Source organism: Borostomias antarcticus, assembly GCF_949987555.1.
Source record: "Borostomias antarcticus genome assembly, chromosome: 2".
NCBI classification, from domain to species: domain Eukaryota; kingdom Metazoa; phylum Chordata; class Actinopteri; order Stomiiformes; family Stomiidae; genus Borostomias; species Borostomias antarcticus.
This window is the reverse complement of record NC_140235.1, coordinates 6,356,751-6,379,664: the sequence shown is the minus strand read 5'-3', so window position 1 is coordinate 6,379,664 and position 22,914 is coordinate 6,356,751. Positions and strand designations below refer to the sequence as shown.

At 45.0% G+C, this 22,914-nt stretch overlaps 5 protein-coding genes across 6 annotated transcripts; 2 read left to right on the top strand and 3 right to left on the bottom strand.

Moving 5' to 3' along the window:
• The first annotated feature begins 1,033 nt into the window (after positions 1–1,033).
• Positions 1,034–11,275, top strand: fbxl3a (F-box and leucine-rich repeat protein 3a). Of its 2 annotated transcripts, none has more exons than XM_084461066.1 (5): positions 1,034–1,283; positions 1,625–2,021; positions 2,148–2,270; positions 5,476–5,647; positions 7,710–11,275. In XM_084461066.1, exons 2-5 carry the CDS (start codon positions 1,626–1,628, stop codon positions 8,348–8,350), a joined length of 1,332 nt encoding a protein of 443 aa, XP_084317192.1. In that variant the 5' UTR covers positions 1,034–1,283; position 1,625; the 3' UTR covers positions 8,351–11,275. The 2 variants fall into 2 exon arrangements, with proteins under 2 accessions (XP_084317192.1, XP_084317193.1); XM_084461067.1 differs by having other exon boundaries at positions 1,038–1,053.
• A 219-nt stretch (positions 11,276–11,494) lies between these two features.
• On the bottom strand, positions 11,495–14,708 carry cln5 (CLN5 lysosomal BMP synthase). The gene is made up of 4 exons (XM_084461082.1): positions 14,601–14,708; positions 14,140–14,314; positions 12,715–12,940; positions 11,495–12,292 (listed from the first exon to the last, which is right to left on the bottom strand). Exons 1-4 carry the CDS (start codon positions 14,705–14,707, stop codon positions 11,805–11,807), a joined length of 996 nt encoding a protein of 331 aa, XP_084317208.1. The 5' UTR covers position 14,708; the 3' UTR covers positions 11,495–11,804.
• A 2,547-nt stretch (positions 14,709–17,255) lies between these two features.
• LOC311328030 (histone H3.2) lies at positions 17,256–17,666 on the bottom strand (the record flags this gene model as incomplete). Its single annotated transcript, XM_084461147.1, has 1 exon — positions 17,256–17,666. The coding sequence occupies one exon, from the start codon at positions 17,664–17,666 to the stop codon at positions 17,256–17,258; it is 411 nt and encodes a 136-aa protein (XP_084317273.1).
• A 288-nt stretch (positions 17,667–17,954) lies between these two features.
• On the top strand, positions 17,955–18,341 carry LOC311328041 (histone H2A-like; the record flags this gene model as incomplete). The annotated part of the gene is made up of 1 exon (XM_084461157.1): positions 17,955–18,341. The coding sequence occupies one exon, from the start codon at positions 17,955–17,957 to the stop codon at positions 18,339–18,341; it is 387 nt and encodes a 128-aa protein (XP_084317283.1).
• A 2,799-nt stretch (positions 18,342–21,140) lies between these two features.
• Positions 21,141–21,746, bottom strand: LOC311328002 (histone H1-like; the record flags this gene model as incomplete). Its single annotated transcript, XM_084461114.1, has 1 exon — positions 21,141–21,746. The coding sequence occupies one exon, from the start codon at positions 21,744–21,746 to the stop codon at positions 21,141–21,143; it is 606 nt and encodes a 201-aa protein (XP_084317240.1).
• Between the last annotated feature and the right edge of the window lie 1,168 nt (positions 21,747–22,914).

Sequence of the window (22,914 nt, the reverse complement as noted above, 5' to 3'; positions counted from 1 at the left end):
TCTTGCAGCTGTTTAACCTATGGAATGTATGTCAATAAAAGCCACTGTACATTTTTATACAGTAATAGACAGTCGTTCCCCTCCCCCAACCTCTCTTCAAAATGTCAAATCACTTCTGTTCTTCTGGAAACAGCTCCAGCTCCTCAATCAGAAGTAAATGTGGTACATACCATTTTTATCAACAACGGGGAAGGTGAATCGATACTAGACTACCAATGTATAGAGTGATAACTGAAGTGTTGGAGGGGGCCAGTCTTCGCACCAAATATTAAAAGAATTGTGAATCTGTAATGCTTTTCCATGAGTAGGAGGCAAGGGGATGTGTGGTCTGGGGATGGGAGTGTGATATAAAAAAAAAACAGCTGCTGTTATAAAAAGCTTAATACTTGTGAATCTGCTGTGTAATAACTGTGGTGGATGGAGTTGAATGGTAATAAACCAGGTTCTCTGTTTCGCAAGGTACATTTCAAAGACTCCTTTGTGTTTATTTCCTGTAGTCAATGTTTGGTAGCCTACTTATTAAAAAGGCACAATGTATTTGATGATTGATTTAAAGGACTGCTTATTCCATTCCATCACATCAATTAAAAGGACTGCTTATTTAATTTCTACTTCTTTTGCTTCTGCTTCTTACTACTATCTATAGTCTATCTGCATTTCCAACCTCTGCTGTAATGTTTCCGGAAATGCCAAATTTCCACCTAGGGGATTATCTATCTATCTATCTATCTATCTATCTATCTATCTATCTATCTATCTATCTATCTATCTATCTAATCTGTCTGTCTGTCTAATCACATCAATTAGATGTTTTCTTGCTTTTTGGATGATTCATTCAGAGAACAAATTGCAGTGCGACGTTCCATAATTCCCCTCCCACAATATTCTATATTAGATGAAGCCATAAAGCTACTCTGATAATAACCCAGATGGTGATTTTTACTTTGTGCGCCACAGCCATTTCACACAGGGAATTACCCACAATGCATTGCTGCTGTCAAAACAACATCGCCATTTCAGGGATCAGGACGGGGTGTCTGGTGATGGGATTAGGTCAGCCCAGAGACAGCGAAAGATTCCAACATATATTCCTTTACTGTATTTTTTTTACATTTATTCTACGATACATTGTTTTGGGATAGTACCTGATGCGTGTTATTTGGCTTGTGCGAATGAGTTTTTCCACCGCAGGCCCGGGTTGAAGTGTCGGTGATCAGATTTTTCCCTGCGAGGAGCGCGCTTGCTAGCTAGCTATCCCAGCAGCCAGCTGGTTTAATAACAAGGTAGGAGGGGATGGGTCGTCTAGCAAGCTTCTGCCTTAGCTAGCATATTACACAATGTTGAGAGATGATATTCAATCTTAAGTTGTGTCTAATTAACTAGAAATATCAAGGCTGAATAACATAAGGCCAGGGATATAGTTACAAATCCTCTCATTTATTATTAGATGGCTAACGTTATCTAACGTTTACGTTAGCTATTTGACGTCTATAGCTAGCTGGCTAGCTAGATTAGATGGCTATCACGCTAACGTTGGCTAGCTAACATTAACTAACATGCTGTAACGGCCTGTCAATTAATTACTTCAAGTTTATAAATGTCAGTGTTGTTGTGCCCGTCTCAGAATGAAGAGGGTGAAGGGGGACGACAGCGGCGGCTCCTCCAGTGAGGGCCCAACGGAGGCATGCAAGAAGGTCCGGCAGCAGCATAGTGAGGTGCCTGAAGAGGAGGAGGAGGAGGACGATGAGGAGGTGGCGGCCTGTGGTTATACTTGTGACTGGACGTTTCTACCCAAGGAAGTCTTGCTCCACATCTTCCAGTTTCTGACGCTCCTGGACCGGGCATACGCCTCGCAGGTGTGTCGCGACTGGAACCATGCCTTCCACATGCCAGAACTGTGGAGGTGCTTCGAGTTTGAACTCAACCAGCCGGCCAGTTCCTATCTGAAGGCCACGCACCCAGACCTCATCAAGCAGATCATCAAAAGGCACTCTAACCATCTGCAGTATGTCAGCTTCAAGGTGAGAGAGATTTGCATGCACCACAGTGCTGGGTAGACTTGTGGAAGCTGAATCTCAGTGATCATTGGGTTATTTTTTATATATCATAGTTTGAACTCTGTGTGTGTGTTCATGTTCATCCTTCAGGTGGACAGTAGTACAGAGTCTGCAGAGGCGGCCTGTGATATCCTGTCCCAGCTGGTGAATTGTTCTCTGAAGACCCTGGGCCTCATCTCAACAGCCAGACCCAGCTTCATGGAGCTGCCCAAGGTACACTCAGCCTAGCTGCAGCTAACAGTAGTAGCCCACAATAATCTACCTAGCTGCAGTAAAAGTAAAGGGTTGTAAATTATACTCAGTCTAAAATGAATGGCATAGCTTCTGTGTTGACATCAGGAGTCATTTTACCGGCTAGTGGTGACTATGAAAGTTGTAAACCCGAATACCTGAAAATATCACTGGCCAGAGGCAACATTCCAACCTTTCCCGATACTTTTCTCTATAAATTAATGTTAAGCCTAGTATACACTAGGGCTAGGTATCGATTCGAATTTCAAGATTCGATTTCGATTCACACGGTTCAGAATCGATTCCCGATTCGATTCAATATCGATTCGGTTAGTGTTACTAAAACCTGTTTTCTTTTTTTTTCTTTTTTGCTGTAACCTTAATTACATGACTGCTAAGTTATGCAACACATCAACAGGCCTACTACGGCTGGGTATTGATACTGATTTCCAAAAAGAAATGAATGAATCATTGAATGAATTAATGAACTATTCATTCCTTAATTTATTCATTCATTCATTAAATAAAAGATCAATTTTGGGATTCATGAATCGATTCTGAATCATTTGATTCAGATTCTTTTTTTTTTTTTTACCCAGCCCTAGTATACACTAACAGACCAATTCAGTCGATTGCTAGTAGGGCTGGTCCAAGTAATTGGAGTATTCCACTATTTGTTCGGTTTGTTGGTATTCAGAGCTGAAAGTGAAACCTAAACTCAGGCAAACTAACACAGTCTCAAGCCATGATAAAATAAACCCACACAACCTACAATCTACAAGTAGCAGGAGGCGAAAGTTGCACAACAAGGGAAAGACTGTCTGGCACATTGCTCAGCTTGTCACCGGTAGATATAGACTATGCAATGCTCCCACCTAGGTGTGGAGAACGAATACAATTCTGTATGTGTTTTTCACATGACATCATAGAGAGCCTGTAAAATTGTATTCGGGACAGCCCTATTCAAAATATGCAACAGACTTAGTTACTCACATATTTGCCCTTCAAGTTGTGAGCCCAGGAACACAAGCTTTTCAACTTTTTCCGGCAAAAGTGAATTCCTCATTTTATTCACGATAATAGCTTGCTTTGGAAAAGATTTTCTGAAGGCAGTGTTGTTCATACACCATGCAAGTGGATCCGGCTCAAGGTTTGTCTTCTTCAAATAGTATTCCTTTTCTTTTTTGTGTGCTGTCCATCGTCACTCTCTTTCTCTTCATCATTGGAGTGCAGCAGCAGTTCCTTCCTAGTCTTGCGTTTTCTCGGTCGTGATGCGGAGACTGCCTCATGTTCTTCAGAGTCGCCCTCTGTGTTCCCGCTCTTCCTCTTCCACCTCCTTGAGTGCCATTCTCTGGGACAATTGTTCAGCCAATTGGACAACTTCAGAGTCCTTTTTATTTTTTTTTATCATGGAAATTGGTGTCTGAAACTGGGATTGAGTGCTCCAGAAAGGAGGTACACGCTGCTTGCCTCCAACTCTGACAGCCTCCATCTGGTGTCAATCTCTTCAGTGCCTTGACCGTCGGTGTCAGCTTCCAGCGGTGTCCGGTGAATTCTTTAGATGTTCTTCAGCATTGGCACGACAGGTGACAGTGACATTCTCCTCCCGTGACCGCAGTTCGGCGAGGGTTATTAACAGCCCCGACACTTGGGCAGTATCAGTATCCTGTGCCAGATTCCACTGGTCTGATGTCAGGTCCATGTTTCGGTCACGTTTCTTCATGACAATGGGGTCCGACAGTACTGCTGCCATTGACCATTTCTGCTCTGCCAGAAATGGTCTAACGTGTTCTAACAATGTGTGGAACTCCGCCGAGTTGGGACTTCTTGAATGAGCTTGTGCTCAATCACATTCTGCTGCTTCTGTTTTTCCTTGAGTGCTGCAGTCACTTTAGCACTTTTCCTAAAGTGACTAACCAGATTTCTGCCAGCGTTTACTGTCCATCATATCGGGTCTTGCTTGACAGCTGTGTTCACGGACAGCTGTAGTGTGTTTCCCAAACAACGCACTCCTTGGATATTGCCCCACACCTCTGGCTGACAGTGACGTATTGCTTGCATTGTTGTGAACAATAGCAACTTGTTTAAAATTGGGGATTTCAGAAGAGTTGGCCACCTCTCCAAGTCTGTGTGCGATGTTTTCTCCGGTGTAGCTTTCCCCGATCTCTTGTTTCAAACATACGGCCTGCAGCTCCCAGTCTGCATTAATTAAAGCTCACACTCTGCATTAATATTTGACCCTGCAGTTTGCTGTGCTTAAGGGTGATGGCTTCTGAGATTGTTGAACGCTTGGGGATGGGGTAGCCGGGCTCCAACAAATTAACTAATCTTTTAAAACCCTCGACTCCGATTATGTTGTCCATGTCCATCACTACCAAGCCTGCTATTTTATCTCTTTCTTTTGTTGGAGACTGGCTTCACAAACTTGAGGGTCCTTTGGGTAGCTTTTGAGGTCTATGCTAATGGTTGTGATTTCTGATGATGGACCTATAATATGATAATATTGTAACAGTCCATCATAGTTTAATAGGTACGTAGTAATTATTAAACCAATACATGTTTTTGTCTTGGTGCCAACAAATAGGGCTACCGAGTGGATATGCATAATCCTTATATGAGATGATTAATCAAGCTGGTCATTCCTCCGTGATATGCCAATTTCTGGTTGCATATTTGGCACTGAGAATGAAAAAGTAAATAAATCTGATCATTTAAAATGTTCTGCTGATTTCTTCGGTATCTTCAGCCAGCCTGTTCAACGGCCACATGGAAACCAGTGGGTGCGCTACTCCAGGCTACGTGGATGCATACATTATCTTAAATGAGCTTTTCATTTAGTCTTCCAAATTTTCTATATATTAATAATTGTTATCTAAAAAAAGCAATTCTCTGTCAAAATGTATTGTAGTTTAAGCTACTTTTGCAAATAGTTTTGCAGAACCCCCCCCCAGAAGTGTCCGAATACTGAATTGAATTGAGCTTTACCAATCTTCTGAATCAATAGTAGAATACTCAAATTAGGATCTCCTCAGGCTCACCCTAGTCCATGCACAGCAAGAATGTGTGCTGCTACGCCAATAAACTCCTCTTACTCCAGTGCCACCTAATGTTTAACAGCACACTGTGTCCATCGTGTCCAGGCCACCTGTCAATCTAAAGTGCTCTCCTCTGTCTGTGTCTCCCCTAGTCTCATTTCATCTCAGCCCTGACGGTGGTGTTTGTCAACTCCAAGTCCCTGTCCTCTCTGAAGATCGATGACACGCCAGTGGACGACCCGTCTCTCAAGGTGCTGGTGGCCAACAACAGTGACACTCTGAAGCTGCTGAAGATGAGCAGCTGTCCTCACGTCTCACCTGCAGGTATGCTGGGTCAGCCAGACCCCAGTGGATTGCTTTTATCAATCATATAAAAATATATTTTATATATATAACAATAATATATAAGCAATATTATTCATAAGATTTCATGTTGGAATGTGATTGCATTCAGAAACAGAGCCTATTTGTAAGTTGGGCATATTTTCATACACAATTCATATGCCATGTATTAGTTGAAGATATGAGAGATCTCTGTTTCTCCTCCAAACATAAGGTCGCAACGACCTCTCTGAGGCAACGTCAGAAATTGTTACTTAAACCTAAATATAATAAAACCAGACGGTTCGTGATAATAATGTAGCTTACTTTGTAGCTCAAAATGTCCTCAAAACAATTCTGGTTTTCAAATCTAACGCTGTTGTGTCAGTTTTAAACTGCGTTGCTAATTTTGACGATAGCGCTGCAATTTCAGAATCCTGGAGAGGATCTGTATTAACGACCCGCTGTACATTAACTGATAATATTAGTACAGAAAGTATGAATGGAATTTTCCATTCATTCATTCTCCATTCAAATGACTGACGCGGCATCGCCAAGCAACATTTTCAAGGTGAAGCTTCACGGAATTCATAGTGTTTATTTGAGGTCGCTTTTATATAACTAAATATGCACATAAAAAGCTGAAAATATAGAGGTAGACTCTCTATGATGTTTAATTGTAGAAGAGTCTGTTACTTTTCTGTCGCAGTTTAAAATGTTTAAGCCCAGAAATCTGTCTTGTCGCAGCGTAGGGTCGATAATACCGTTCCTTTCAAGCGGGGCTGTTAATAGCACCACTTACGCTAGTTAACTTTTCCTGGGAACAGATGTAGGCCTCGTTAAGGTTGTTCACATTTAACCGCCTTCCCACCTCCCTGTTTCTTGTTGAATATGAGGGAATTCTATGCTTTATTGAGACGCTTACTCTTTATGTTGGCATGACTGCTGTGGATACGCATATGGATTGTGCATAACTATTAGGGATGGGAATTTCGACTAATTTTAAAACCGAGTAACCTAACCTGATCCTACTCGAGTAACCGATTACTCAAAAAAAAGATTACTCAAAAAAAGATACCGTCCAGACAGAGCGCATTGAACCCCGGCCCCCTCGGAGGGGAAAACGTTTTTTTCCGCCGTTATTACCGTGGCGGTGCTTTCATGTCTCGTCCATGCCCTTGCAAATAAACATATTTAAAAGCTGATGTGTGGTTGGATGCATTACTTATCAGATTGAATAACCCACAAGTTTTCATGAAGCTATCGGAATCGAAAAACGCAGCCTTTTAATTTGGATGCACTGCCCAGCTCATAGCTTATTAAGCCTATCGTTAGGCTACTCTGAAAACTCTAAGCCTACAATATGCAACCAGACCTCTAATTTACTAATATAAATTAAGTATTAAACCAAGCCTTTACTGCCGATGCCGGATAACAAGTGAATTAATTTTTAGCGTTATCTAAAAAGCACCGCGGCACTCACTGCCTATTTCCAATTTATTGGACAATAATGGATGTTTCGGCGTCAAGCCTTCATTAGAGAAATGTCCATGCAAAACTAAATAGATTTATTGAACAACAGGCCTATTCATTCAATATTTCTTTATAGGCTGGAAAACGAGTAGGCTATACGCGCATGGGCCTGTGCCGGAGCGCTCTTAAAAAGACTCCATACAGTACAGCGCTTTTCTCCAGGCAGCCGCCAACGCTCTATCCTCTTTGGTAACAATTGAAAAAGGGCACAGGCGCTCAGAAATGCGCGCTTTCACGGCAAAACATGCCATATTGTATAGCCTTTAGATTAACCGAGTAGTGTTTATTTTCCGACTAGCAGATTGCCTACTCGGGTACTCGAGAAATCGGTTAACCGTGCACATCCCTAATAACTATACCTCCTGAACCGATAGAACCTATTCTGCCTTGAGTAGATCTTTATGGGGCAGGTCTCCCAGACACAGTCTTGGACTGAGAGTCCCCACTGATGTTAAGTAGGACAGATTCAGCGTTTCAATGCTAATACAGACTGAAGCTCAACGCCATGTTGTCTGTGTTGCTGCTGTTGTAGGGATTCTGTGCGTGGCAGACCAGTGCCACGGTCTGAGAGAGCTGGCGCTCAACTACCACCTGCTGAGCGACGAGCTCCTGCTGGCGCTCTCCTCTGAGAAGCACGTTCACCTGGAGCACCTGCGCATCGACGTGGTCAGCGAGACCCCCGGGCAGCACTTCCACACCATCAAGAAGAGCAGCTGGGACGCCATGGTGCACCACTCCCCTAAGTTCAACCTGGTCATGTACTTCTTCCTCTACGAGGATGAGTTCGGGCCCTTCTTCCGCGATGAGATCCCCGTCACGCACCTCTACTTCGGCCGCTCGGTCAGCAAGGACGTTCTGGGCCGCGTGGGGCTGCACTGCCCCCGCCTGGTGGAGCTGGTGGTCTGCGCCAACGGGCTGCGACCGCTGGACGAGGAGCTGATCCGCATTGCCAAGCGCTGCACCCAGCTGTCCGCCATCGGGCTGGGAGAGTGCGAGGTGTCGTGCAGCGCCTTCGTGGAGTTCGTGAAGATGTGCGGCCGGAGGCTGTCGCAGTTGTCCATCATGGAGGAGGTCCTGATCCCGGACCACAAGTACAACCTGGATGAGATCCACTGGGAGGTGTCTAAACACCTGGGCCGGGTGTGGTTCCCAGACATGATGCCCACCTGGTAGAGAGACGCCTGGCAGTGCTGTGGAACACGGCATGGGTTTCAGAAAACTGCTCGTTAACAGCAGCTGGGGTTGCACCGGAGGTCCCGAAGACTGTCACATTCCACTGAGGATGCTTCTAGAATGTGACAGTTCCGGAATGTTGGGTGCCAACACGAGGCGTTCTGCTAGTTTTCTGAACTCTGTGTGGTTTTGTGTGCCAGAGCATTCTTCAAAGATGAAGTGGGCCAGGAAGCTGGTGACGGTGGTTGTGCTATTGTACAGACAGATGTTTATATAGCTAGATCTTGCTGTCAGAACATGTAATCACCACATCTACCCCACCCCATCATCATCATCAACAACAACAACAACACACTGTAGTGCATCTTCCTGAGAAAGAGTCACAAGCTGGCTCCACCACATAATTATATTGGACAATCATCAGTGAGACAATTATAGAAATTGGTCTCTACAGTGGTGGGTTTTATACTTTTCTGTAAATGGAATTATTGCCTTTGTAGTCTGGTCAATATACTCTGTGCTCTGAGAGACATTGTGAGCTGTGTGTAATTCTGTATATATGTAGAACTGTAACGTTTGTTTTTGTCCCCTTTTTAAATGTTTGTGGTATGTTGGAAATGGAAAGAAAAGGTAGAAAGGCTGAGATTTTGGGACAAATTCTGCACTTTTTGTAAAAGAAACGGTATTGGGATTGAGGGCCACAATGTTGTGTATAATGTAAATATGTGAGACATCTAACAAATATTTTTGTAAGATGGAGCAGAATTAATGATTTGGTTTGGAAAGGTTCCACAATATACTCAAATGTAGTCAAACTATTCACAACATAATATATTGAAATAATCTAAATCAGATATTGTACTAGGTTAGGCATCTAGGCCTAACTGAAAATCCTTACCAAATGCAATCATGCATGTAACCAAGTGTACCCATTAATGTACAGTATGTGTGTATAGACTGGTCTATGTGTGTATAGACTGGTCATGTGTGTATAGACTGGTCTATGTGTGTATAGACTGGTCATGAGTGGTGAAGGTGGAGAAAGCAGGCACCGTGTGGACTGGTGTTTTTGGTGATGAGTGAAGGTGTACAGTTCTGAAGTCTCTGGATCCGATTATGTTCATCATATAATTGGATTGTCTGTCATTTTCTGTTTTCAACCAGCCTAAGTGAGCTAGATCCATTAGTCTGTTTTTGTTTGTAGAATGGTTTATTTAGAGTTGTAATAACACTAAGCACCTTAAACATATGCCAAATGCTAAGTCATATAATTTGGGAGAAACTAAGCAGAATGTTATTATGCGGTTTTAGCTTGCACTATGGTCAGTCAGAAGCAGATGTGTTAAAGAAGATTAGATAGTTTCTTCTGTGGCTAAAATCTAGCTTTTTTTTGACCCTACCTAACCTGGTTTTACCCTTCATCTTTTGCTCTGCTCTGGGGTCTAATATGATAGGTCACCAGTCAAAAGTAAACTAAGCAATCGTGGTTTGATAAAATATCATTACTCACACATGAGAAAGTATGAAATATATGTAAATATATATGTTATGTTGTTCAAATAAAAATGCCTTGTCAAAAATCTGAGTGGTGAGATTTTCGAGGCCGGACTTGGAAAGTTGATTTAGTCATGGAGTAATTGTCTATCTTGTTAATGTTGGCACACATTGGGAATGCAAAGTGTACCATGCCTTTCTAATGATCTGAAGCAAACTAAAAATAATAATTGATTTCATTTTTTGTCATTGTTGCTATTTGTCCATTCAGCTTTAAAACCTGACCATTCTGTTGTGAGAAGAGAACCTACAGTATTCATGACATGAGACCTTGGCCTACTTTAACATTAACAACTGGTTCCCACAGTACAGTTACAGTACCATTACTAACGGTACCAGTTGTTTCAGTTTGAGGAGATTTGGCAAATCAGATCAGTGAAACACTTACATATAAAATTTTCCTAAAAGAAGGAAGTCATTTGCATAAAACGTGGCATTTGATATGAATGCAAATGTACATTCTTTATCACACCTGGCAGGATTCTGTTTCTTTAACCCATGGCTAATGTATTTAACACCAGAGTGTGAGCCATGTCATGTTGATGCTAGATATTTTTATGCTCTCTAGTCCCTAGGAGTTGATGTCATGTATTTATTGATGTATGAGAGCTGCGTTTGTATTAATTGGTGGTTTACTCAGTGATATTCTGTGTCCAGTGAGCCGAGTTCTGCAGCGAGGGCTGGGTCTAGCTGATGTCGACTTCCCACAATGTCAGAGGGGTTTGTTGTAGGGTTAGTCATCTCAGCTGAATGTCTTTTTAATTCTTTAGAATTAGACTTCTCACCCTGCATCAAAGTTTTCTAAAATCCTGAATCAAACAGCAAATGCATTGCTTGATACTCATGGAGAAGCTGTAGTATTTTCTTATACTGGTTTAACGGAACCGATTGCAAGGTAGCAGTGGCCTCATCACTGACTGAAGGAGAGAGCTATCATGGTTAAGTGTTCAAAGATAACGTTTAGGGTCTAGTTACATATCTCCAGGTTGTCTTCATGACATAGGATGGATATGTAACGGCTGCATTCTTAAAAGTCTCCCTAACTTCCATTCCTCTGTTCCGGATGCATCTCAATAGTATATGTAGGCCTCCCTCCTCTCCTTCCCTTAATCAGCTTTGGAGTGAATTAACTGATGTCATTGGAAACAGTTTTCATTCCATTGCAGGAGGAAAGGTGAGAAGGGAAAGCCAGCTTAGCCTATTGAGATGCAAAAGTCATTTTGTATCTTGATTTCCCTGCAAATAAATAATGGTGTCGACTATGCTGTCCCTTTAGTTATGCTTCAGTATTTGCAAGTACTTGTGTACTTTGAATTTTGCTTATTGGTCATTGTTTCAAAATGCAAGTTTTGGACATGTGATCTTGGAATAAAATGTTTGTGACACCTCTATATTTGAAGCTGTTCCTCTCTTTCAAGACAATACTCATTTGTATACTGTTAGAGGCAAAAAAAAATTATTTGTATTTTTATTTATCATTTCATGTCAGCATATAAAATCATTTTTGGTAAATGCTCTGGGTACCATATTTAGAAAGGATTGATACTATTTGAAATCACATAAAATATGCACTTACAGTTAGTTACTCAGGTGCAGAGCACAAAAAGTGAAGTTGGTGGGGAGAAAAATAAATACTCACATCCCAGATGGTACAAACAGACCATATGTGTGTAGTTGAGACAGGAAACAGCTCGACGGCTTGCCACTGACAGCTCTGATTAGCATATCATTTTAGACGGTGATGTCATTTCACAGTGCAGTTTTAGGCCCCAACATCATACATAGCTCAGCAATGGCATGTGAAAATACATGTATGAAACGCTGGTGAAGAAATACTGATATAACCTGGCAATGCAATAAAACAAGCAGCATTGTACATCACAGTCAATTTAGAGATTAGTTAGGGCAAAGACACTTCCTCATATGTGATCTGTACATAAGGATATTTCATGGGTAGGTGCCAGTACTCAAAGTTATAGTACAGATAGAAACTCTTGTCCAGCACCACTTTCTTATAGGCCTCCAAGAGACTGAGGGCAAAGTCTACATAGGACTGGTGTGGTCTGAAGGTGTAGTAGAACTTGAGGATATCAGCAGCCAGGTCCTTCGTGGAGGCCTGTCCGAAGATGGTGCTGGCATTCCCCAGGTAGGTGGGCTCTCCACTGTACAGGTAAATCTTGGTGTAGTTGGTCTGTGAGCGGCTGGAGAGCTTGGCACCCAGTTCGGACAGTTTCCGGTAGGTACGGTGGACGAACTGGGAGCAGTCATAGGACTCAAACCACACAGTGGTGTTGGGGCTTGGGTCAGAGCGCACTGTCCACGTCTCGTAGTAGATCCCGGTCTCATTGTCGTCCTGGACCCACTGGGCCATGTCGTTGAACTGGCTGCCTGGAGGCAGAAACACAAATATATCTTAAAGAGGTAGTTCAGCATGTTCAACATTTACCTTGCTTTTACAATCATCCTCACTGCTGTTGGTCCATTGAAACGGTTTTCAAATCAACCTAAAGCAGTGGATTTAAGTTTGTTAGCAATGCTAGTCGAAGCAGATGTGAAATTACCATCTCCTTAAATCACAAAATGTCCATCAAAACGAGAATGTATTTTGAGTTATGAAAATTGGCCGCCATCGTGAATTCTGAGAAATGCTCAAAGTTGCACAAGTAGCAACCAAGCTAATTTGGCTCTCTTAACTATATAAATACATTTCTGTGAATTTTATTTTAGAGTATGATAATTAACATTGCAGGGTCTCATATGGGACATATAGGGGTGGCAATTAGACTAATCAAGTTACAGTTCAAATCCACCTGTGATCTCTCCCAATTTCTCCAAGGTGCCATTCTGTGACCAGTGGACATCGTCTATCCCCTCAAAGAAGCATGCAGCTCCCTGGTTGCACCAGAAGGGGGCGTCTGAGTCAGGTCTCAGGTGGGGGAAGGTGCAGTTCCCCAGCTGAAAAAGCTCATACCACTCCATAGTATAGTTCCTCTCCGTCTCAGCACTGCTGAACCCAATGGCATCATGCATGATGTTCTGAAAACAAGAAAAAATAAATGAGGAGACTGTTCGCTCTCTACATGTCCCCCCCTAGGTCTTCTCATCAGTCAATTCAAAGGTATCAAATATCATCTGTATGCTGATCACATCCAACTTCAGTTCTCTTTTAAACCTGGTAAAACAGAGGGACTCCACATCCTGCATGACTGTATGTCTGCCATTGAGCAATGGATGGCAAATAACTTCCTCCAACTCAATGCCACCAAAACTGAAGTACTTATCGTTGCAAACAACAACACTGCCTCCACAGTGGTTAACCACATGGAGTCCCTTAAGGGAAATGTTAGGCCTTTTTTTAAAGAAACTTGGGTGTCTTTTTTGATAAAGCCATGCACTTGGACAAACATGTCAAATCTCTAACTCGCTCCTGTTTTTTTCATCTCAGAAATATTGCCAAACTCCAGTCCATTGTATCATATACTGAATTAGAAATGTCTGTCCATGTATTTATCTTATCACGACTTGATTACTGCAATTCACTGTTTACCTGCCTCAACAAATCATCTGTGGAACATCTTCAGCTAGTCCAAAATGCTGCTGCAAGATTGCTCACCAGGTCAAAGAAGACCTGCCACATCACCCCCATCCTGGCCTCCCTGCATTGGCTCACAGTACACCTCCGGATCCAGTTCAAAGTCCTAGTTTTCACCTTCAGAGCTCTCCACGGACAGACCCCAACCTACATCTCAGAGCTTCTCCATCCCTACCCACTGAGTCGGTCTCTGAGGTCGTCCAACCAGGGCCTCCTGGCGGTGCCCCGGACCAGACTAGGTGATAGAGCCTTTGAGGCAGTGGCAGTGGAATGCTCTTCCCCAGGACCTGAGAGTGGCACCTTCTGAACATATGTTCAAAAAACAACTAAAGACACACTTGTTCAGACAGGCCTTTGGTCATTTATAATTGATACTTTTTGCTGCTTGCAATGTTCTTTTTTGTTGTTGTTGTTTCTTGTTTTAATGTGTGATTGCATATTTTATGTTTGATTTTAACTTATTACTGTAAAGCACTCTATGCATCCGTGCTGTGAAGAGCGCTATATAAATAAAGTTTACTTACCTACTTAGTTACTTACTACTGTGAAGTGTGTGTGTGTGTGTGTGTAAAGACAACAGATGAAGAGCAGGCAAAGAAAGAAGGCAGCTGTGCAACTTCCGCTTTTCGATATGTAACGTTACCATTTTCCCCAACACGTCTCCATATTTGAACTCCCACACTGGAGATTGCAGTCGAAACACTGAGACGACATCAGAGTCCCTGAAGTAGGGGATGCGTCCATCCCTGTCACCGGTGGGGCAGAAGGGGTACAGAGCCTCGCAATACGAGTCAGCATCGGGGCGGTGATCAAACCGCCTGTCAGTGTCAAAAGAAACATCATGCGGCGCTAGTTAAGGAGAGAGACTTGAAAAAGTGTGATTAGTTGTTGTAACATCGTAAAGCATTTGGCGCTAGTTAAGGAGAGGGATTTGAAAAAGTGTGGTTAGTTGTTGTAACATCGTAAAGCATGCTACACTAAACTGCAGGTGTTATGCTCAGAAACGTTTTTTTGCATGCTATTACGGACTATCCAGTCTACACATAGTAGATGTCACATGATTTGCTGAACTAGAGTAACTGAGTGGCTAGAAACTGCAAATACCTGTAAGGAACCGGCCATTCTTGCTTTCTATATAAGTCCAGAGACCGTGCAATATCCTGAAAACAAAAAAGAAGGCTTAAAAACAAAATATACACCGCGAGGCTCATGTCAAGACACCACTTCCACTCATTTGCAACTGATCGCTAGACGACGCTACTTCCTTGTTGGCGTCATTGGCGTGCGTCACGTGGTTTTGTTATTAGATTTGAGTCATCTGAGTCACAAGTTCTATTTCGCGGAGCTCCGCCCCACAGGGGTAGCTCCTACTGGTTTGTGAAACCTAGCCAGCTACATTTGACTGAAGAAGAAAAACATGCACACACGCACCTGTATCTAACCTGGTCCGGTACACCACTGTATAAGCGTGCTTCGCCTGCACAACTGCTCCTATGAAATTTTTCAGCTCATGACTGAGAAGAGAAGAACCGAAGATGTCTACTCAGCAACTCTCCCTGGAGTTGGCGGTATCCCAAGGGGAATACCCGACCGGCGCTTACTAGTCTGCCAGATAGATTCTGCGGTTGCGGCACTCGCTACAGCGACGTGGGACATCCACTCTGCTTCCGCTGTATGGGGCCGCAGCACGCCAAGGCGGGCCTGGTTCCGTCTCCCGACTGCCAGGTCTGCACTCTCCTCGATCCTCTGGAGAGGATCCTCCGAGCGCACTTCTCTGAGACTCCGCTGCCGCAGGAGACCGAAGATCCCGCTCACACGCAGGGCGACTTGGATGAAGGTGATGATGTGGATGTGCCCTTGCAACAGTCGGTGCCGATGTTGTCCCTCTCGCCATTTGAGGAAGAGGACGGGAACCCTGAGGAAGGCAAGGATTCGGGCAAGGGTATGAGTCCTTCGACCGTGACCTTCTCAAGCTGCTGGAGAGAGCCGTGCATCACCTCAACATCCCCATCCCGGAAGCTGCTGCTGTGTCGGGGCTAACTCTCTGGAGCTTCGTCTGCTACAGGCTTCCTTTCACACCTGCCCCTCGTCTCCTGCCGGCTATGCCCAACCTGGAGATGTTCGTGGAGGCTGGATGGGGTTAGCCGGCCGCACTGAAAGCTCCGCTATGGCCCTTCGCGAGAGCTTCTAGAGTGGCCGGCTGGGATGACGTCATTACGAGTGGCTTGGCATCCAGCAGAGTGCCTTGCTAGCCAGAGTGTGGTCGGAAGGGTCTATCAGCGATACTGATAGTGCTGGATCGCCACTGGGCGAGATAGTATGCGGAGGTGATGGCCATGACATCTGTGGAACCGTGGTTCATCCCTCCTCAGCCGAACGCACACAGCCACCAGCGCGAGTCAGCGTTAGACATGTCCCAGGACGGGACCGTCTGTGGGTGAGGCTAGGACAGGCTATGTTACGATGTAACCGCTTCCAGTCCGGCTCTCCCCTCATGTACCTCTCCTTGCCCTCGGTTGTGATAACCTGAGTGTGGTGGGGTGGGGCCAGTGCTTGGTTGGGCCAACGTTTGGTATGATCTCACCTTGGAGCGCTGGCTTGTGTCCTGCTGGCCAGTCCTTTGATACTAAGGGGCCAGAAAGAGTGTATGATGCGGTCGTGTAGCTTCGCTTATGCCAATAGGAGCTAGCCCTGTCGGGCGGAGCTCCACGAAACAGAACCATGGTTACGCATTGTAACCCAAGTTCTATGAGTGGTGTGGAGCCCCACAGTGGGCAGACTTACTGACCCCGCAGTCTGCTCGCTGAAAATTTCAGTTAGGAGCAGTTATGCAGGTGAAGCTAGCTAGGTTTCACTCGCCAATAAGAGCTAGCCCTGTGGGGCTCCGCTCCACTCATAGGACTAGGGTTACAATGCATAACCATCATTCTCCCACAGTGTTCTGCATGGGAGCACGAGACACAATCATGATAAACAACCTATCATCACTTCAACAATTGGACTTCCCCCAAACAATAAGGTCAGGACATAGGACATTTTAGAATATTATTTAGTTATTCTAAATTAAATTATCTTTGCCAGCAGGTGCCAGTAGCTAGCATACAAAGCATGAGGCTTCGAGTAATTAATCTTTTTGCGATACAATGTGCCTAAAAGGCTCGGTGTTTCAGAAAGTCTAGTTTGGCCATCACTAGTTAACTCCCTTGTTCCCTCGTCAAACCGGCCACATGTAACCTACATAAACCACAGGTTCAAGAAAGTAATTTATAACTATAGCCACTAGAGGGAGGTAAAGGGCCCTTTTGTCCCTTGTGACTCGTGTTTTTCCCGCTTTGTGGTATTTTATAGGTAGGTTTTTTTCAACAAGACTGTTTGAAATAGCCTAGGTCTATAAAATACCACAAAAAAAACTTTATTTCACTTCAAGGTGGTTTCACCATCAAGCTAAGAGTATATTGAACAGCAGTATCGTTCCCAATACTTAAACCAAACCAACCTGTATCATACGCCGTTACCACGATTAAACTTGAGTTTCATACAAAGTTCGTTTGCATTGACAGTCAGAACAGGTGGCTAGTATAATCCTGTAACGTGGATCTCAAATGGAGGTGAATCAATAGCTTCAAGACAAATATCTACCCTACTCCTATTATGACAAATCATTTTGCAATGAGAAGACATTGGCTTGATTAATAGAGATAATGAGGTGGCTCTTAAAAGAGCCTTTGGTGATGTAGAGATAAAGCAAATCATGCCATTTTAGGCGCGCTCTCCGCGAATGCGGCGGGCCAACTGGATGTCTTTGGGCATTATGGTTACTCTCTTGGCGTGGATGGCGCACAGATTGGTGTCCTCGAACAGACCGACCAGGTATGCCTCGCTGGCCTCCTGCAGTGCCATCACAGCCGAGCTCTGGAACCGCAAGTCAGTCTTGAAGTCCTGGGCGATTTCCCTCACCAGGCGCTGGAAAGGCAACTTCCGGATCAACAGCTCGGTTGATTTCTGGTAACGACGGATCTCTCTCAGGGCTACTGTGCCCGGCCTGTAACGATGAGGCTTCTTCACACCGCCGGTGGCTGGTGCGCTCTTACGAGCAGCCTTGGTGGCTAGCTGCTTCCTCGGGGCTTTGCCACCAGTGGATTTGCGGGCGGTTTGCTTGGTTCGGGCCATGATGTCAGCTTTCTTCTCTGCGACTGCGAGTCAGAATACTAACGTCGACAAAAAACAAAGTACCATTTTTATACCGTCAGCAGTCGTGCGCTGATTGGACGGCCTGTCTGGGCGGCTTCATTGGGCGGCTTCATTGGCCGGCTGTCGCCTCCTTCTCCATTGGTCATTAACACGGGGTTTGGGATTGGACAAGACGACAAAGGCAAATGGGCGCCATACGCAAGGTATAAAAAATCGACCGCTGTAGTATCGCACCACTTTGACTCTGAGTTACTTGATAGATCGAAAATGAGCGGAAGGGGAAAAACAGGAGGGAAAGCCAGGGCCAAGGCCAAGACCCGGTCATCCCGCGCCGGTCTCCAGTTCCCCGTAGGTCGTGTCCACAGACTTCTCCGTAAGGGTAACTATGCCCAGCGTGTGGGAGCTGGCGCACCGGTCTACCTGGCCGCTGTGCTCGAGTACCTGACTGCTGAAATCCTGGAGTTGGCCGGAAACGCTGCCCGCGACAACAAGAAGACTCGTATCATTCCCCGTCATCTTCAGCTGGCTGTCCGCAACGACGAGGAGCTCAACAAGCTACTCGGAGGCGTGACGATTGCCCAGGGCGGCGTGCTGCCCAACATCCAGGCGGTGCTTCTCCCCAAGAAGACCGAGAAGGCTGTCAAAGCCAAGTAAAGTCGTTACTGAACTTCAGTTTCCCAACATCCCCAAAGGCTCTTTTAAGAGCCACCCACTTCACTCCTTAAAGAAAGCGCAATATGTATTTTCATACCAAGTTTTTAGGACTTGGCCTACTAAGACCTACAACGTGGCCAATCCTCCAAGTAAACCCATGTTATTTCTCTTAAGGGTTTGTCACGAGGATTCAGAAACGTCTCGGGATTGTTTTAATAATGTGCCACCAACTGCATGCTGCCTACAGTTGTCAGTGTTATTACCGGCATATAGTTTTCTTGATCACTGGGCTGTTTGATCTGTGTTTTGGATTGAATCGCATTGTGTTGCGTTTTGTGTATGAAGTGCGCTACCATAAAGGGAACAATTCACGTCAAGTAACGTTTGACTTGTCATGCCTGTTGATCCTCCCTACTAAATAGACCTCCATTGACTTTCCGTCCTGTCCGAAATAGAAAGGCAGAAAAGAGCAGCAGCTCTGAATGATCCCAACAGACTGCTTACTACCTGTAGCCTACTACTAATACTATCCTACTCCGTCCTTCACAGGGTTGCCAGATTGGTGTGATGTTTTCCAGCCCAATGAGTGCTCAAAATCCGCCCAATGTGATGAAAAACCGCCCAAATATTATAGTATATAATATATAGCAGTGCATGCTAAGAAAAATGCCAGTTGAAATACCGAAAATAATAATAACTCATGTTGTAAACTGCAACACACGCATACACACAGTCTACGAGAGAGAAAGATGCTTAATCCCATCAAATAGTCAAAATGATATAATGCAGGCAACAAATTATAATATAATGCAGGCAACAAATTATAATAACACATGAGAAGCATGGCTATATCATGAATAGAGGAACGGCGATGTTGCGGTCATAGAAAAGAGAGCAACTCAAGATGACAAGATGAAGCTAGATAACAAGCTTTATTGGTGACAAGAAACCGCTAGAGAACGTGACAAGTGGACGAGGCTACACAACTTCCAATGGTAGGCCTATATAACCACCTGTATAACCATCCATGAATAGCCTGCCTGCTCGCCTACAATAACTGAGTCAGGAGTGTGAAGCTCAGGCAGGCAAGCAGGCAGACACAAGTAATGAATCACTCAATGATGCGACATCCAGAAACACCTGCTGTATAGTATTAAATAAAAAATATCTTACCTTCAAGCCGAACAGGCCAGGAGTCCATTCCAACTTCTAACGTAACTTGTCAATGTAAAATTATGTACATGTGGTGAACTTGCTAATTAGCAAATATTAATAGATGGTTGAGTCAAAGTTCCCCAACAACTGTCTGCAGGGTGGAACGTTGGGGAGGGTGGAACGTTGGGGAGGGTGGAACGTTGCAGCCGTCAAACCGCTCCGTGTTAGACCAGAGCGCACGTGCACGAGAGCAGAAAGCAGCGGTAATCCCATGCGATTTCTGATAATCTTTAGCGTCACTTGGGAAAAGAGTGAGCAATCTGATTGCGCCAATTAAGTGCCACATCCTGAAAGCACTGATTTCCTCCGGCATCTAAAGGCCTCCACCTCCAGCCAAAAGGCATCGATGCGGTGATCATGACAGAAACCTGCTGATCCCACATCCCCACGTTGGCATCTTTAGGTTTCTTCAGGGGGTAGCTAGCTAGATTTGACTCCAACCTCGACCTCGTGCCTTCTCCTTGACCGTGTGAATCGTTGAACAGGGAGAGATGCATTGAACAGGGAGAGAGCTCACTCACCCATATTGGACAGGTGCACATCTCCCACCCAATTAACATCATTGGATAAAATTGAAACGTCTGTCCCGCCAGTTTTAAAATATATATAGGCTATATATTTTTTTAAACGCCCGCCCAATGCTATTTTTTCCAGCCCAACCAGCCAGTGCTATTTATTCCAGCCAAATGTGATCAAAAGAAGCCCAATTGGGCGTGAACCCGCCCAAACTGGCAACACTGGTCCTTCACCAGGTGTCATGCGCAGCATGATCTGCAAAAAAAAATCTTACCTACCGGTGTGCCACCACACTTTAGCTCAACTTTGTAAGTCGCTTTTGATAAGTGCCTGCTAAATGACCCAATTGCATGAGCACCAGGAGCTACACGGTCAGACACTAGTCCTGTTTTAGTTCAACCTGCTGCTATATAGACAAATACAAGCAAAATTAGTATGGGCACATGGCGAAAGACAGCTTATGCCTTGATCTACTGCCACTTACATTACCATCAGAGGGCAAACAGAGAATGCATGGGGGTCTATGGAGGTTTTTCAAAAAGCCTTTTATAATTTGAATGAAGTGTGTGTCATGATTGAAGTAGTAAGTATGGCCAGTGGACGTACCACATAGTCATAACTGTCTCTTCTTTAAATATGAGATCATAAGTGAAGCGGCTGTTCAAATTATAAAATGGCTGTGGCTGGAGGTAAGCCGGTCGAAATTTAGCCAGAGGCCACAGCAAGGCGGCGATCGGCGCTGATTATTGACTGCGCAGTCCTGATCCTTACGAACGAGCCCACGGTCAGCTTGTCCCCAGCTCTCTCACTAACTCTGCTAATTTTGGGCGCCAGAATGACGATGTTCATAAACTAGCCTAGTGTTGATCTGATCCAAAGCCTCAACAATTTAGTCCTAGAGTTGACATCCCAAGCCTGTGCTGTGGAAGTTCATTACAATGAAACATCAGCGTGCATAAAACGCACACCCGCATAAATAAGGTACCCATACATGGAGATGCTTTTATGGAAAGGGGTGGGTGGCTCTTAAAAGAGCCTTTGTTATGTAGGAGGACGAAAACAGGACGTTTACTTCTTCTTGGGGGCTGCCTTCTTCGCCTTGGCAGCCCTGGGCTTGGCAGCCTTCTTGGGGCTCTTAGCTGGGGCTTTCTTGGGTGCCGCGGGCTTCTTAGCCTTTTTGGGGCTCTTGGCTGGGGCCTTCTTAGCCGCTACTGGCTTCTTGGCTTTCTTGGGCGATTTTTTGGCGGCTGCAGGCTTCTTAGCCACAGCCTTTTTGGGCTTCTTGGCCGCAGCGGGCTTCTTGGCGACTACTTTTTTGGCCTTCGGGGCGGGGGTCTTCTTAGCTGGCGTCTTTGGCTTCACCTCGGCGGCCTTGTTGATCTTGAAAGAACCGGAGGCACCAGTTCCTTTTGTCTGTACCAAAGTGCCCTTGGTGACGAGGCTCTTGACGGCAATCTTGAGGCGGGAGTTGTTCTTCTCCACGTCGTAGCCGCCGGCAGCAAGAGCCTTCTTGAGCGCTGCCAGGGATACACCGCTCCTCTCCTTGGAGGCGGAAACGGCCTTGACGATAAGTTCGCCGACGCTGGGTCCCACTTTCTTGGGCTTGGCTGCTGCCTTCTTCCTGGGTGCCTTGGCCGGAGCGGCGGCTGCGGGGGCTGGGGCGACTTCTGCCATGTCTAGTTTCAATTTGCCCTCTAGTAACACACACGCTGGTTTTGCTGACTACGAGTCCTCTTGACGCTGCTCTGTGCTGTTGTGCTGCTCGTCTGTGCAAAGGGTTGGCCTTAAACGCGACATGAGAACCGTGTGGACTCAGCTCCCCAACTCTGCAGCTCCCGGTTACCAAAATGCTTCTCCTCCTGTGTTTTCTCCTGGCGAATAAAGGGCTAAAAATCAAAGTTGGAGTGGAGCAGAAGTCCTAAAGCGAATGTGACAAGGAGTAACCTATTTGCCGTTCGAAATAAAGCGGTTTGGGTAGCGGCGGCCTCGTCTGTTTAGTTGCGACTGTGTGAAAACATTGCCGTTGATCTCTCGGATGGAGCTGTGCAAACTAGGTTTCCACTGGCATTTGACTCCTAAAGTGTCTTAAAGTGCAAGCGATTATGGACACAAACCGTTGCCCAGTGAGCAAAGTTGTTTGGCGAGGGACTAAAATGATTTAGGGTACACAGATGTGGTGCCGGAGTTTTTAAACAGGGTCTCTTTTGGGGTGCGTAAAGCACAGTGTTGAAACTGGGTCTGAGCCCTGGTCCCTATAAAAGTGGTGTCTGTCCGTGTGTGTATGCTACCTTTCTCAGAGGGTGACTCTCATTTGGATTCCCTGCAGAATGACTCCCTCTGGTCTTTTTAGACTAGGCTACTACTACTACTACAGTCTACGTCCCTCGTCTGGCGCAATGTCGTCGTTTGGTTGGTATGGCTATGCAGTAAAGTGACCTGAGGCGCACCGGCTTCGTCTCACCTGGGTTGGTTTAGGAGGAGTCTCTGAGCACACCTATGTCGTAGTTCCCTTTGAGGAGCGATGAGTTGGACTCATTGTACATGGGTTGAGGGCTAGGGTTAACCGACTTCTGATTTCGATTGCTGCCTGGAGACCGTGCATTGTTGTTGAGGCAGTGACCTGCACGCTAGCTCCCTAGGGTTTCGTCATTTAGATTGTACCACAGCTTGTTCTCATTCAATAACCTCCTTTCTTAGTAGCCTACAAATCAAACCAAATGAAATCGCCTAAAAGCACATTGGTTGCAGAGGGCAGAAAGGTGAAACATAGCCCAACAATCACAACACACTCTTTTTCTTTTTACTTAATTTGATGACCTGACTATATACATCTCTTCATCGT

Bases quoted from the DNA above. Each gene is read 5' to 3' on its own strand.
- fbxl3a (XM_084461066.1), top strand. From the start codon at position 1,626: ATGAAGAGGGTGAAGGGGGACGACAGCGGCGGCTCCTCCAGTGAGGGC. The intron at 2,022-2,147 runs GTGAGAGAGATT...TTCATCCTTCAG, and splicing joins TGCAGTATGTCAGCTTCAAG to GTGGACAGTAGTACAGAGTC. The intron at 5,648-7,709 runs GTATGCTGGGTC...CTGCTGTTGTAG, and splicing joins TCCTCACGTCTCACCTGCAG to GGATTCTGTGCGTGGCAGAC.
- cln5 (XM_084461082.1), bottom strand. From the start codon at position 14,707: ATGAGCCTCGCGGTGTATATTTTGTTTTTAAGCCTTCTTTTTTGTTTT. The intron at 12,941-14,139 runs GTAACGTTACAT...TCTTGTTTTCAG, and splicing joins GAGACGTGTTGGGGAAAATG to AACATCATGCATGATGCCAT. The intron at 12,293-12,714 runs GTGGATTTGAAC...TTCTGCCTCCAG, and splicing joins GAAATTGGGAGAGATCACAG to GCAGCCAGTTCAACGACATG.